Source organism: Lotus japonicus, chromosome 3, assembly GCF_012489685.1.
Source record: "Lotus japonicus ecotype B-129 chromosome 3, LjGifu_v1.2".
NCBI lineage: Eukaryota > Viridiplantae > Streptophyta > Magnoliopsida > Fabales > Fabaceae > Lotus > Lotus japonicus.
This window is the reverse complement of record NC_080043.1, coordinates 87,439,352-87,452,989: the sequence shown is the minus strand read 5'-3', so window position 1 is coordinate 87,452,989 and position 13,638 is coordinate 87,439,352. Positions and strand designations below refer to the sequence as shown.

General features: G+C 34.3%; 1 protein-coding gene across 1 annotated transcript; it reads right to left on the bottom strand.

Annotated features, from left to right (window-relative positions):
• Window positions 1–1,812: 1,812 nt before the first annotated feature.
• On the bottom strand, window positions 1,813–3,782 carry LOC130746965 (uncharacterized GPI-anchored protein At4g28100). Its single transcript, XM_057599770.1, has 2 exons — window positions 2,737–3,782; window positions 1,813–2,411 (listed from the first exon to the last, which is right to left on the bottom strand). Exons 1-2 carry the CDS (start codon window positions 3,373–3,375, stop codon window positions 2,094–2,096), a joined length of 957 nt encoding a protein of 318 aa, XP_057455753.1. The 5' UTR covers window positions 3,376–3,782; the 3' UTR covers window positions 1,813–2,093.
• Between the last annotated feature and the right edge of the window lie 9,856 nt (window positions 3,783–13,638).

The window sequence follows — 13,638 nt, the reverse complement described above, 5'->3', positions numbered from 1 at the left end:
AAGAAAACCCTTTGGACACCAAAAGTTACAAGTTCTAACCCACATGTCCAAAAGTCATATACAAGGGAGGTTAAAAAATAGAAGAGCTAACAACGAGAAAAGTGAAGAACTTACCAAATCAGTAGAGAGCTGTGGATTCAATAAGAAGTGATTCACATGTTTTGGATTCGAGGTCTTTAAAGATAGAAGCTTGGTAAGATGACAGAAATAGGAAGAATGTGAAATGGGCTTAAGTTCTCAATTTAAAGGCAACCAACCGAGAGAAAAGCAAATTTCACCTCTCAAACGTGGGCATAGAGAATCACAACGAATCAATCCTCGCAAATTTAGAAGTTGCGTGCGTTCAATTGCTCAGTCAATGTCAAACCGTGATGAGACACTTCTCTTCCCATTCCAGAGGACCTTGGACAAGGTGTTGATACGAAAGGTAAAACCTCATGGCTTTATGAATTCGACTCGCATATCCTAGACACGTCCCTTGAAGCTCTTAAACTCGTCTCGGATAACGAGTATGCCACATGCGGTTGGCCAAGCATCTCATTATTCTAGACCAAAGACTATCTCAAATATGGGTACTCTTATCATCCTCATGCCTCGTATACTTTGAGTAGAGGTCAATATTACAGAGCAAATGAATGCCCATGTACTTTGGCTCTATATTGACAATATCCCGCACATATGAGTATAAACACTTTTAAATTTTTAAATCAAGGTGATATCTTATATGATAAAAACTTAGATGCAATTTTTTTTGGGGGTTGCTTATGATGTTAACCAATAAAAACTACTAACGTAGTTGTGATAATTCCCTAAACTACATACATTTTTTCAAACCATGTGTGTCCGTGTGCCATATAATTTATTGCACAACACTAAAAACTGCACACATAAGACTTTACATAAGTTTTCTCCTATCTTATTATAACGGGTAGTGTGTTCTATATCTTGATATATCTCTATTATATCATGAATGATTCCTTCAAGGTTTTGTATACTCTAAATATATATATATATATAAATACATAATATGAGACACTCTCCAAGTGCACACTACCTTCTAACCCCAGTCATTATTAGATTGTCTTGCAAATACCCACAATATTCAGTGCTCATATGGTCGCTAGAATACGAGAAAGACAAGAGTCATTCCAAGGAAGTAAATCCTTTACCATAGTCATACATCTTTACTCTGGTAAGAGGTAATCGCTTATTATAACATAAACATATTTATCCACTATTCCACTAAGATGAGATTAAGTTAATGATTTAGACAATCTCTCTCTTTAAAAACAGATTAAATTATAGTAATTTCTAAAAATTAGGGAATCTAAAAATATTTAAAGAACAAAATCATCTATTTTTGTAATATAAATAGATAAAAATATATTGAAGCAAATTAAAAATACAGAATCAAATATGTTGCCTTGGAGTAGGAAATGACAAACATTCAACCAAATATTCTCCGCAATTGAATCGAACCTATGCCATGAATTTGTAGTTTAGACAAAATTATAATATATTTTGTTAATATAATAAAAACTCGGATTTCAATTCAGACTGCACCCCCATTGAAAATTGTAAACTAGTGTTTTGAGTCTAAATTTAGCTAAATCGACCAACATACTCAGTCATAGGGAGCTGCTCCTACTTGAGTGGTCCAACATTGTGGCCACCAAAGCTGATACAATAGTTTATCATTACAATACAACATTGGTTTAGGAGCTAGGATTAGTCACGGACCTACAAGATTCTTACAAAATATTACTACAAATCATTCACTATAGGTCTGAAACTAGCAACAACCAACAAGCATGTTAGAAACTCGGAAAATGCTTTTTTTCCTTCTATGTAAAATGAGAGTAAATAGAGATTAATAGTTTAATTCATGATCTGAAATTTACATCACCAAAAAATAAAAACTAAAAGGGTTAGAATTTAGAAACATATGCATATGCATATCCTATCCCCGATTGCTGATTTTGTCTGGTAGCTTAACTTCCCGTGACAAAAACGTCCAAGAAAAAGGACACTGAGAAGAAAAAGATACAGAGAGAGAGTGGGAAGCTACCAATTCAACTGAACCGGACCCTTTTTCAAACAAGAGATAGCAGAATGATTAAGGGCAAAAGCGTAACCCAAAAATTGGACGGCCACGATGTCGCAATGCCACTCTCGAACTGAAGAGAATCAACGGCTAGCGGCATGTTCTCTTGGTCAGGACTACACTTGGACTCATGCGGGTGCGCACTGTACATCATTGCACGCAGCACCGCCGAAACGGTGGGTATGTACGCCGTTTTGTTCTTCGCTAGCAACCACGTCAGACCCATCAGCTGGCAATCACGGCTGAACATCTTCTTCGCTCTATCACTCCCTCCTTTCACCCTAGTCTCATTCTTAAAACCCTTCACCTGCCCAAAAAAAAAAAAACAAATTAATTAAAATACGAATCAAAGCGATAAAGGCTGAATCTATATGAAAGGTCACTTCCTCATTTAAACAAACACAAGGTTTGAGCGAATTAAATAGCAATAATTAGCAAATGCGCATGGGAAGTCGTTTTCGAAGGTCAACCTGAATTGAATTGGTCGTTTTGAGTAAAAACGGCAAAAAGATCCGATTCACATTTATGAACATGAACCCTAACTCAAATATAGAAACCAAATGAAAATCATGATGATAATGATGATAGTGAAATTTTGAAATATTTTTGAAATGTGTGAGTTTAATTTGAACCTTTTGTAGGGCACTGAGGCATTTGGTGCAACCAGCGTAGGAAGCATTACGACAGTTTTTTTCCAGGTTGTGAACGGCGGCGGTTGGGGTGGCGTTCCGGTGGGTGGTGGAAACGTTAAACGCGGCAGGGCAAGATAGCGAGCTAATCTGGTGGAGCCGGATGCCGCAGAAGCAGAGAATCGCGTCGCATGTAGCGTTGGGCTGAGGGATCCGGATGTTGCGGCTGAGAAGCGAGTCTTGCAGCGAGTTAACGCATTTCTGTGAGTCGTCTGGCATCATCGGGAGGTCGCCGGAGGCCGCCGGCGCTGGAGCGTCGGCGGTGATTTCTAGAGCTGAGCGTGCGTGTGCGGCGAACAGCCATGCTGCGAGGACGGGGCAGCAGCGGCTTCGGTCGAGATTCTTCCCGCAGGCGGCTTTGACGCCGCCGAAGAGCTCGTCGGAGAGGTCGAGGCGGCAGGTTTGAGCTTGGGTTTGGACCGGGAATGCGGGGACTGTGTTGGGGGAAGGGTAGTCGCCTGGTTCGACCGGTTGGGAGAGTAAACCGGCATGTGAAAAGTGTGGTGGTGGTAGGAGCAGGAGTAGCAGGAGGAAGAGAAGTGGTGAAGAGAAGAAAGTGAGAATGGAAGTGAATGATTGCATTTTTATGTTTAGAAGAAATAAAGGGTCAAGGGAAAGGTGAAGGGTTGTGTGAGAGAAGAGAAAAAGGGTGAAATGAAATGAAATGATTTGGGTGGTGGAGAAAGAGATGGGGATGGGGTTGAAAAAGGAAGAGGGTTTTGTTTGTTTATGATTATAGGAGAAAGTGAGTTTAGGTTTCTTGGGAATTATAGAAGGAAAAGGTAGTGTGTGAGGGTATTCGAGAGATATTCAAAATTAAAGTAGAAGAAGATTGAAGGAGGTGGTTTTTGGTTCCTGGTTACGTTTCATAGACCCTCCCTTTGATTTGACTGCAGACCATGGCATGGTGCTTATATCAAGTAATCAACAGACTGAGGGACTGGCTTGGTAACTGGTAAGATTGCTTTCTCAGTGATTTGTGTTAAGTATAGAAGAAAACAAGTGGCTTAAGGACTATTTATAATAATTAATCTCGAGTTAGTAAAAGTTAAATGAGTATTTATTCATTATTGGGAAGGTTTAATAATTGTTTGGATATAAATATTGGTATCACGATCCACATGACAAAAAGGAGGTACGGTCAGAGATTCTCTGGAATCATGCGGTGTGCTGACGCTCCATTTTCACGAAACAAAGTGGGTTTCTCATTAATTTAATAATGTTTTGTAGTGTGCTCTTTTTTCAAATTTTTATACCAATATATATTTAATAATAAACAATTCAAAGGTACTTTCATTTCACTTTCAAAGGATTTGTTTTAAAAGCAATAACGTCTAGCATAATTGGAAGGTGATTAAACTCTTTAAATATTTAACCCAGTTTCAATTCTGAGGTAGAATAATTTGTGGGGAAATTACTATTCACTTTGTGTTTTTTCAAACTTGTGAAAATTAGTTTTACTCGTGTTTTTTTACCCGCACGTTGTACGGGGAATACATCTATTGTATTTGATACGTCAATTAATACTTTGATTATTAAAAATATTAAAGAACAGATGAAATAGAAGAGTCAGAAATACTAAGCAAAGTGGACATAAAGACTTCTCTTCTAAACCTGATTGAGATCAACATGAACTCGCTTCACATTCTTCGTGAATATGAAGACAATAGCACAAATCATATAGATATAAGGAATTATTATCATATATAATCTTAAAAAAAAAATGAATGTGATAGTAGCACAGATCAAGATTGTGTAAGATAAATCATAAAGTATGACATTATTGTGTTTATTCCAACTAAGTAGGGATGACAATGGGTAGGGTACTATAGTACCATCCCCATACCCGCGTTTTCAAAAATTACCTGTACCTATCCCCATACTCGCGTGAGTAGCAACTCGAAGCTCTCCACCTTTAAACAATTCAACGTCATTACAGGAAGCTCTCCATCTTTGCCAAAATATAAATCTATGGATGGCAATGGGTCTCGGACCCATAGGGTACCCGCAAAAAATTCTCACTATGGATAGGGTAAACAACCGCTAAATGGGTATGATGTCGGGTATAGGTAATTACTCGCAAAAAGTAGTGGGTATGAGTGCGAGTAAGGGCACTATAGTACCCAACCGGCCTCGTACCGGCACACATATGTTATTATTATTATTATTATTATTATTATTATTATTATTATTATTATTATTTTTGGTAATATATTAACAAATTAACTTAAGCTATAGCTTTCAAACTCACTCTTTTTTAAAAAAAGTTAGAGATATATTTTTCTTAGCCATAGCTATAAGAATAGAAAAACACTCTAACAAATATATCAAAAGAGGATGATGAAAATAGTCTAATTACTCAACAACATTTATGTCAAACACTTACACAATTATAGCACAGCATGAAGCAAGTTGCATACTTGAGTGATCTTCCTCATTTTTCCTCCATGCCAACTGGGGAGGCATGTAGGGGAGGAAATGGCTGATGTAGTATTAGTAATCTAGGTAAATCTTAGATAATTAAGACAAATCTATTAAAATTATAATATTTTATGAAAAAATTTCATAGATTTAAAATTACCTTTAAATAATCGGTTTCAAGATTTGTTATGGAAATAAATTTTAGGTGAAGAAAAAGTTTATTTTTGCAGTATTAATTAAATTAAATTTTATGTTATTTTTAATGAATTTAATTTAATTAAATTTTATGTTATTTTTAATGAATTTTAGGATTTTTATTTAATTAAGGATTTTATGAGTTTTTATTAATTATTTTTATGGTATTTTTATTGAATTTTTAGTTTTTTATTTAATCTAGGTAAATCTTAGATAATTAGAGCAAATATTTTAAAATTTTAATATTTTATGAAAAAGTTTCTCAGATTTAAATCCTAATCAAATCTAAAATTTAAAAAGGCACTAAATAAATATAGATAAAAACTACAAAAATCTAGCAAATAACAATAAAAATCCATAAAATCCTGAATTAATTAAAAATCCGAAAATTCAATAAAAATACCATAAAAATTAATTAATACTCTAAAAATGAATCAAAAATAAATTAAGATAAAATCAAGAAATAAAAAACCTAAATCCTAATCAAATCTAAAATTTAAAAATGTATATTTTTATAAGAATTAACCTGAGAATGACACGTGAATTTTTTTTATGAGAATTAACGTGAGAATGACACGTCACGAAGAATTAACGTGAGAATGACACGTCACTAAATCAGCCTGATATGAGTTCTTCTTTTCTAATATATACTGATACTGATACTGATACTGATACTGATGACCTCAACTATGAGATACTTTAGAAAAAAATTGGTTTGTTAAGGATTGTTAACATTTTTATTAACTGTAACCACAGTTTAAAACATACTGTTTTAAAACATGTTAACCTGAAAAGTTATACTTTTTTCAGTTTCTTATGTGAGTGTTTTCTATTTCTATGGATGCATAATCTAAAATCTAAATGTGTTTTTTAAATGTGTTTTTTAACAATTTACTTCGTGTTAATTGAATGAATGTGATTTTAGATAATTAAGTTGAATGTAAATATATAAATACATAAGTTTGATTTTCTATTTAAAATAACATTTGGTATCTTATGAATTAAATCACGATTTTCAATGCATATTCATTCAAATGAATGTTTTTATATTCACCTAACGAAAATCTAAAGAGAGTTTGGTAAATTATCATTTTTCTAGGGCATATTTGTTTTAACATTCAATCACGTTCAACTCCAGCCCTCCAAATTAAAGCAAAATGATGGTGCTTTCACTTTAAACCAAACATGCCCTTAAAATTAAAAGAAATACATGAGAAGAAAGAATTATTTAAAATTTATTAATGTACTTACAAATGTGTAGAGTATTTATATATTTCTTTTAAAATTAAATAAAAAACTTAGCCAACCTCAAAGAATCATCTGAGCTTTACAGTTTCTGAATTTTTCATCTAGATGCAGCTGCTAAAAGCTAACGAGCAACAGGATCTGGACGAGAAATAGAGAGTGATTTGCACAAGCATAGAGGAAGAGTAGGACGAAGCAGCTTGATATGAAAAAAAGGAAAAAGTCTGTTTGAGAACTTGTCAGCTTGTGTTGTGTGCTTTTCATTTTGTCAGTTTTACTCTCTTTAATTTATTTAACTTTTTCCTTCTCACCTTTTTTTCAGTTGTATTTTGTTTTTGACAAAGCGTGGGGCAATTGAAAAGGCTTTTGTGGGTTGCAGTGTTCAACCCTTGTTTTTCCCATCATATGTTATTTTCAAAACAAAAAAAAAAATTATGTGTAAATGAATAATCAATGTGCAAAATCCAAATTGAAGGTATAATCTTTGATTAACTGTGTCTAATCTAAAGTAGAATTGCCTATAGTGTGTTTGATTTTAAGATTGAAGCCTCTAAACATCTTGAAAAAATCATGATTTTGGAAAATACCCTAAGTTATTGATTTTGCTAAAACCTTGATTTTATAGTTCCCCAAATAAAGTTAGATATGCTCTTAGTGCATCACTTCAATTGATTTTAAGTCAAAATTATTTCGGCAAGCAGCTTCGTTAGCTTCGTCGAGTAATTTATGAATGTCAAAATTAATGTCAAGGTTTGACACAACTGATAGATAATTATGTTTTTTAAGTATTTAGTTTAGGATTCAATTTCTAGACAATACGTATGAAGAGGAATTATTAATAGAGATCTACTCGCTTAATGTAATTTTCAAGCCATTATTAGATTTGTCTCATAATTGTGGGTGAGATACATTGAAAAACGAAAGAAGAAAAGTTAATATTGAGATTTTTTTTTGGCTTAATTGCACTTTTGCTCCCTGATCTTTCACCTTTGTGCGATTTACCTCCCTCATCTTTAAAATGAGCGAATTCCCTCCCTCTTCTATTAATATGTGTGATTTAAGCCCTTCCGTTAGTTAGCCGTCCAATTGCTAACGATGGTTGCTATTTTCACCCCCCCTTTTACTAACCACACCCCCTTATCAGAAATAAAAATAAAAAAATAAAAAATAAACGAAATAAATTAAATAAAATTAATAGAAAATAAAAAAAATTATAAATTAAAAAAAACCGAAAAAATATTTTTATAAAAATCAAAGAAAAAATAATAAAATAAATGAAATAAGTTAAATACAATTAATAGAAAATGAAAAAATATTTTTATAAAATCAAAGAAAAAACTGAAATTTTTTTTTATAAAAATCAAAGAAAAAAATGTTTTTATAAAATCAAAGAAAATAACATATTTTTTTTAATTGAAGATAGAAATTTAAAAATAAAATAAAAGAAGAATTTGTTTCTATTTGCACCACATACACTAAATTAAAAATAATTATTCTTTTATTTTATTTTTAAATTTCTATCTTCAATTAAAAAAAATATTTTATTTTCTTTGATTTTATAAAAACATTTTTTTCTTTGATTTAAAAAAAAAATTCAGTTTTTTTTTATTTTATAAAAATGTTTTTTCATTTTCTATTATTTGTATTTAACTTATTTCATTTATTTTATTATTTTTTCTTTGATTTTTATAAAAATATTTTTTTCAGTTTTTTTTATTTTCTATTAATTGTATTTAATTTATTTCTTTTATTTTTTTATTTTTTTGGCTTAATTGCACTTTTGCCCCCTGATCTTTCACCTTTGTGCGATTTACCTCCATTTTTTTATTTTATTTTTTTTTTATTTCTGATATGGGGGTGTGGTTAGTAAAAGGGAGGGTGAAAATAGCAACCGCCGTTAGTAATTGGACGGCTAACTAACGGAAGGGCCTAAATCGCACATACTAATAGAAGAGGGAGGGAATTCGCTCATTTTAAAGATGAGGGAGGTAAATCGCACAAAGGTGAAAGATCAGGGAGTAAAAGTGCAATTAAGCCTTTTTTTTTTATAGTAAAAAACATGCATCTATTCATCAGCTCAGCATACAAATAGTGCTTGTTGTGATTTTCAGTTACTTTTGTTTTACCTGTTCCTTGGTGGAATCATGCGTGACATCCAACTAATGCCATACCATATGCATTGTTTTCCCGAAGATAACATTATATTTTTAGTGGAACGAAGATAACATTATTTGAAGATACAAAATTGGTGAGCCCTAATAAGGACAAGCAGAAATCTTCCATGTCACATGTGAATGCTCAGCCCCATATTCATACTTTTTTTTTTCTTTCTTTCAACTTACTGATACACTAATCAGCATTGTTTTGTAGCCACTTTTAACCATGGAAACAAATTTTATTAATTGCAATGCATAATAACAGTGCAGAACCAGCTAGGACCCGTGACATGCATCTGTTTCCTCTCTATACATATTCCGTTTACACTAGAAGACAAAGTGGCATGCATTATATTGTCAAGTAGTAGGTTCCACCACAGGGCAGTGTTTGAGTCTTGAGATTAATTAGGAGACTACAGATTAGAAGATTGAAACTGATAACAAACAAGTTGTCTAATAGCATGTATGAACCAGCTTTTTTTCTCTCATAAATCATAATTGATTCTAACATTCAGAATTTACCCACATAAACATCTCCCAAAAATTTATTCTGTAATTTTGGAGTCAATTATAGAATTTCTTTTTTCAAATATGTGGTAATCCATCCTGTTCCCAGTATTATTAGTTTAAAGGACAAACACAAAACGTCAACCAAAAGAAAATTGTTCCCACAAAAAGTAGTACCTTTGGGAAAAGTTTCTAACTCTTTTCTCTGCCCCCAATACTGTGGTCCCTTTGCGTCTCGGGTAGGGTCTCCTAGTTCAAATCATGCTTTTGTTAGGTACTACATATCCAATGCATATTAGCTAATATGATATAGCTAATAAAAAAGAATGCATTATACTATGGGATTAGGTACTAAAGGGAATATGGTTAGCTACATTATTGGTAATTGAGCCTCAAAAGTAGAATGAAAAAAGGTGCAATCATGGTATTGCCAATTTACAAATTTGAGGTTTCATCAGGGCCCAGATTCACCTTCCAATTCATAGAAATGCTGGGTTTTGGTTGAGCCCAATTGCGCAGTAAAGCCAATGATGCATGGATATGATTTTGTTATGGCTTTTCTTGCTCACACACTCATGTGCACGTGTAAATGCAATATTCCAATTGTGTTTTGTTCATCCAAATTCCAAACCTCAATCAAATGAGAAAAAGCTTGTCAGTTCAATATTGTAAGGCTTTTTAGCCCACTAGCACAACACAAAATCACCATCAATGAGTTGAAACTTGATGGTCGATTGCTTAATTAGCAGAACTCGGTCGATCTTTATATTTAACAAAAAAAAAATCAAAGAAATGGTAGTACGTGCAAATCCACCTGTTCACCACTTTGAAGTTAACTTTTTAATCAAAGTAATAATGACTTTATCATTTCATTTTTATGTAATCCAAAAGGATCAAAACACTTTTATGTCTCCCAGTAGTAATGATATACTCACACCGCATTTTTTCTCGACTTCATTTCCATATTTTTATTTATCTCTCTCTTTCTCATCTTATCATCTATCACATCTTATATTTTCTTTCTCTTACTTTTTATTTTCTTCCTATCCCTCTCCCTATCCACCTCTTCTCACCTCATTTTTTAGGTGTGAAAGAATAATTATTCCTCTCAACCTCTTTCACTCTCCCTTTTTCTATTTTAAATAATAGTAGTTTTACGGTGGGCAAACTACCCTTTTGTTTCTTCTTTTAGAAATTAAAGAGATTTTCACTTAATTTGTTGGTATAATAAGTGTGAGTAATATGTCTTGATTTGGATGATAATGAGTATGTTTAGAAAGATATAAGTGAGAATGCTGATAAATCTAATGTTTTAAGGTTTTTGTGAAAAATGTGGTATCTAATTCACCTGTGTTATTTGCTCTTAGTCTAAAGTGGATATTTCAATAAGTTTTAAGCATTTTGCAGAAAACACAATTTGTTGGTACAATCAGGGACGGAGGGAGTGGGGTGACTGCCTCATGCTCCAGTCACCCCCAAGTTGGAAAATTTTCTAACTAGTACTTAGTGAAAAAATATTTTTTTGCACCCCTCAGTTTATCCAATAGGTGAAGTAGAGAATACCTTTCCATGGCATAAATTCCTGATGGCTGATGCATGATTGATAAGTTCTAAATTTATAGTCCAATCACTTTTGCTAGTCACACTTATAAATTGCAGTTAATGTGGTGATCGATTAATTGGTGTGTTTTAGTGTTTAGGTACTGCTTGTGCCTTCTCCACTCTGATGTACTCAAAAGAAATTGAAGTAATGTGGTGCTAAATATACTAAAACTGAACTATGACTTTCTACATGATAATGAGAAAAAAATATTCTTTGAAATAGCTTCTTTCTCTGCGATTTTCTGCTATGAACTTACTGTGGGCTACTTTTTCTACTACCTTTTGAGAGGGTATACCCAACTAATGTCTTTTTGTCAAGTCTCATTTTTTGTTCTTGTCAAAATCCTTATGAGCTGGTTAGTATCTCTTGTACTCAAACTAATTATATATTTCTCATGCTTATAAAAAATTGCTAGATATATATGATTTTTTTGCACATGCTTTGTGAGAAAAATTAAAATTTTCTCATAAATTACATTTCTTTAAATCTTCGTCACCCCCTTATAAAATTTCTGCATCCGCCCCTGGGTACAATAAGTTATGAAGTTTAGAAGGGAATATATGAGAGCTCGTTCACAATATTATTTTAATTTAATAGAATTGTTGATTGAATAGATAATCTAAGCTCATATTTGAATTTTATCTCTTTATGTATTTGCTATTACATCACTTATTGTGAGGATGCCCTTTATTATATTGCTCATTTATTTTATCTCATTTTTTGTGTGAGTAAAATTCTAGTGGAAATTCCATACGATTAAAGTGACTCAATCAAACTTGTAAGGATGAAGGTGAAACTACGTTAAATAAAACCATTTTTTACCACTATTATTGACATATGTGACTAGGAAGATTTATTAAAATGAATTGGAATTTATCTATGATGTCTTATCCGTATTATCCAAGTCACTTTAATGAATTATGCGGTTCAATGAGTGATATTTGGGTTTTGTCAAGTGGGCTAACCAGCACACGAGGATGGGCTAACCCATAGGGTAAGATAGATCAACATGTTCAATTACATGGCATTTGTGGGTTTTTAGCCCGATGAGCTTTTTTTGTGTGAGCCTTTTTTTTGCCTTGACCCTCGTGGATGAGTTAAGGGGCTAAGTGACATGGGCTGTTTTAGTTTTAATACACAATATTCTCAATCACAAATGAAATTTTGGAATTTTAGATCAAATTGACTTTTTTTAGAGCATTCTCAAAGCCAAGAAAGGAAGGAATGCTTCATGGGCATGGCTAAGCATGCTACAGGGTAGACAACACATTATCAGCAACAGCCAGTGGGTTGTGGGCAGTGGCAATGAGATTAATGTGTGGAGAGATAGGTGGTTGAGCAGCAGTGACACTATGGAGGATTTACTAATCAGGGGAGATAGAGAAGTTAGCTCCTTGATAGACCACACCACCAAGACTTGGAAGATGGACCAAGTTCACTCTCTTATCCCCCAAAACAAGATTGTTAAAGTGCTGCAAACTCCAATTTCGTGGACTAAAAATAGAGATTCTCTAATCTGGCCAAAGGTTAAGAATGGCAGCTATAATGTGAAGTCAGGGTATAAACAAGCTCATTCCATTACTACAAACAACAATCAGATCCCCTCATCCTCAGATCCCATCACCTCCAAAACCTGGCACCTACTTTGGAGCACTAATGTACCCTCAAAGATCAAAGTCTTCTGCTGGAAACTTCTGCATAATGCTGTGGCGGTAAAAGGCAACCTCTTCAAGCGTCATCTAGGACAAGACTCTTTGTGTCCAGTTTGCAAACTTGGTGAGGAGACGGTCACCCATGCCTTTCTTGAATGTAGCTGGACTCGGGCTACTTGGTTTGGGTCTCCTTTACAAATTATCCCAACACTTGATCCAAACACAGCCTTTGGAGGGTGGTTTCAAGACCTTGTGCTCATAATTGCTCAGGGAACAGATCAGGAAGCAATACTCCTGCAGATCAGTCAAATTGAAATTCTCCTGTGGCAAATATGGAAAGCAAGGAATAATGCTTGCTTCCAGAATCGATACCCTGACCCCAGAAGGGTTATCGAGGACACTCTACGCCTCCTTGCGGATACTACCAAGTGCGATAGTACCTCGCCTACCTCTGCTGCTCATGCAGGACCACGAGAGACGAGGAACCATGGTAATACACAACCCAAACACTGAAAGAAGCCTCCTCTGGACTGGGTCAAATGTAGAGCTGGGCGAATTGGCCCGCGCCCGCGGGCCGGCCCGCTTAACCCGCAGCCCGCGCGGGCTGTGGCCCGGTGATTGGTTGCCCGTTTAAAAGCGGGCCTACGCGGTCTGGCCCGCTCAACCCGCGAGTTCAGGCGGGTTGAACCGCGGTTTTGCGGGCTGGACCGCATTACAAAAGAAAAAAAAGTCTTGAATTGAAGAACTGGCCCAACAGAAAAAAAAAAAGTTTGACAACTTTGGAAAAAAAATCCATTTATTTTTTAATTTAGTCATTTATAAGGTTTTTAATGAAAAAAATATTTTTAATTTAGTTTTAAATTGTATTTTTATTATTTTTTAATTTGGCTTATGGCCCGCGGGCCAGCCCGCTTATCCGTGGGGCGGGGGCGGACCAGCGTAATAGAGGCCCGTTTAAATGCGGGCCTATGCGGGGCGGTCCTACGCGGGGCGGTCTAACCGCATACCCAGCTCTAGTCAAATGTAACATCGATGCTGCTCTCTCCCCTTCTACCCCACATGGAGA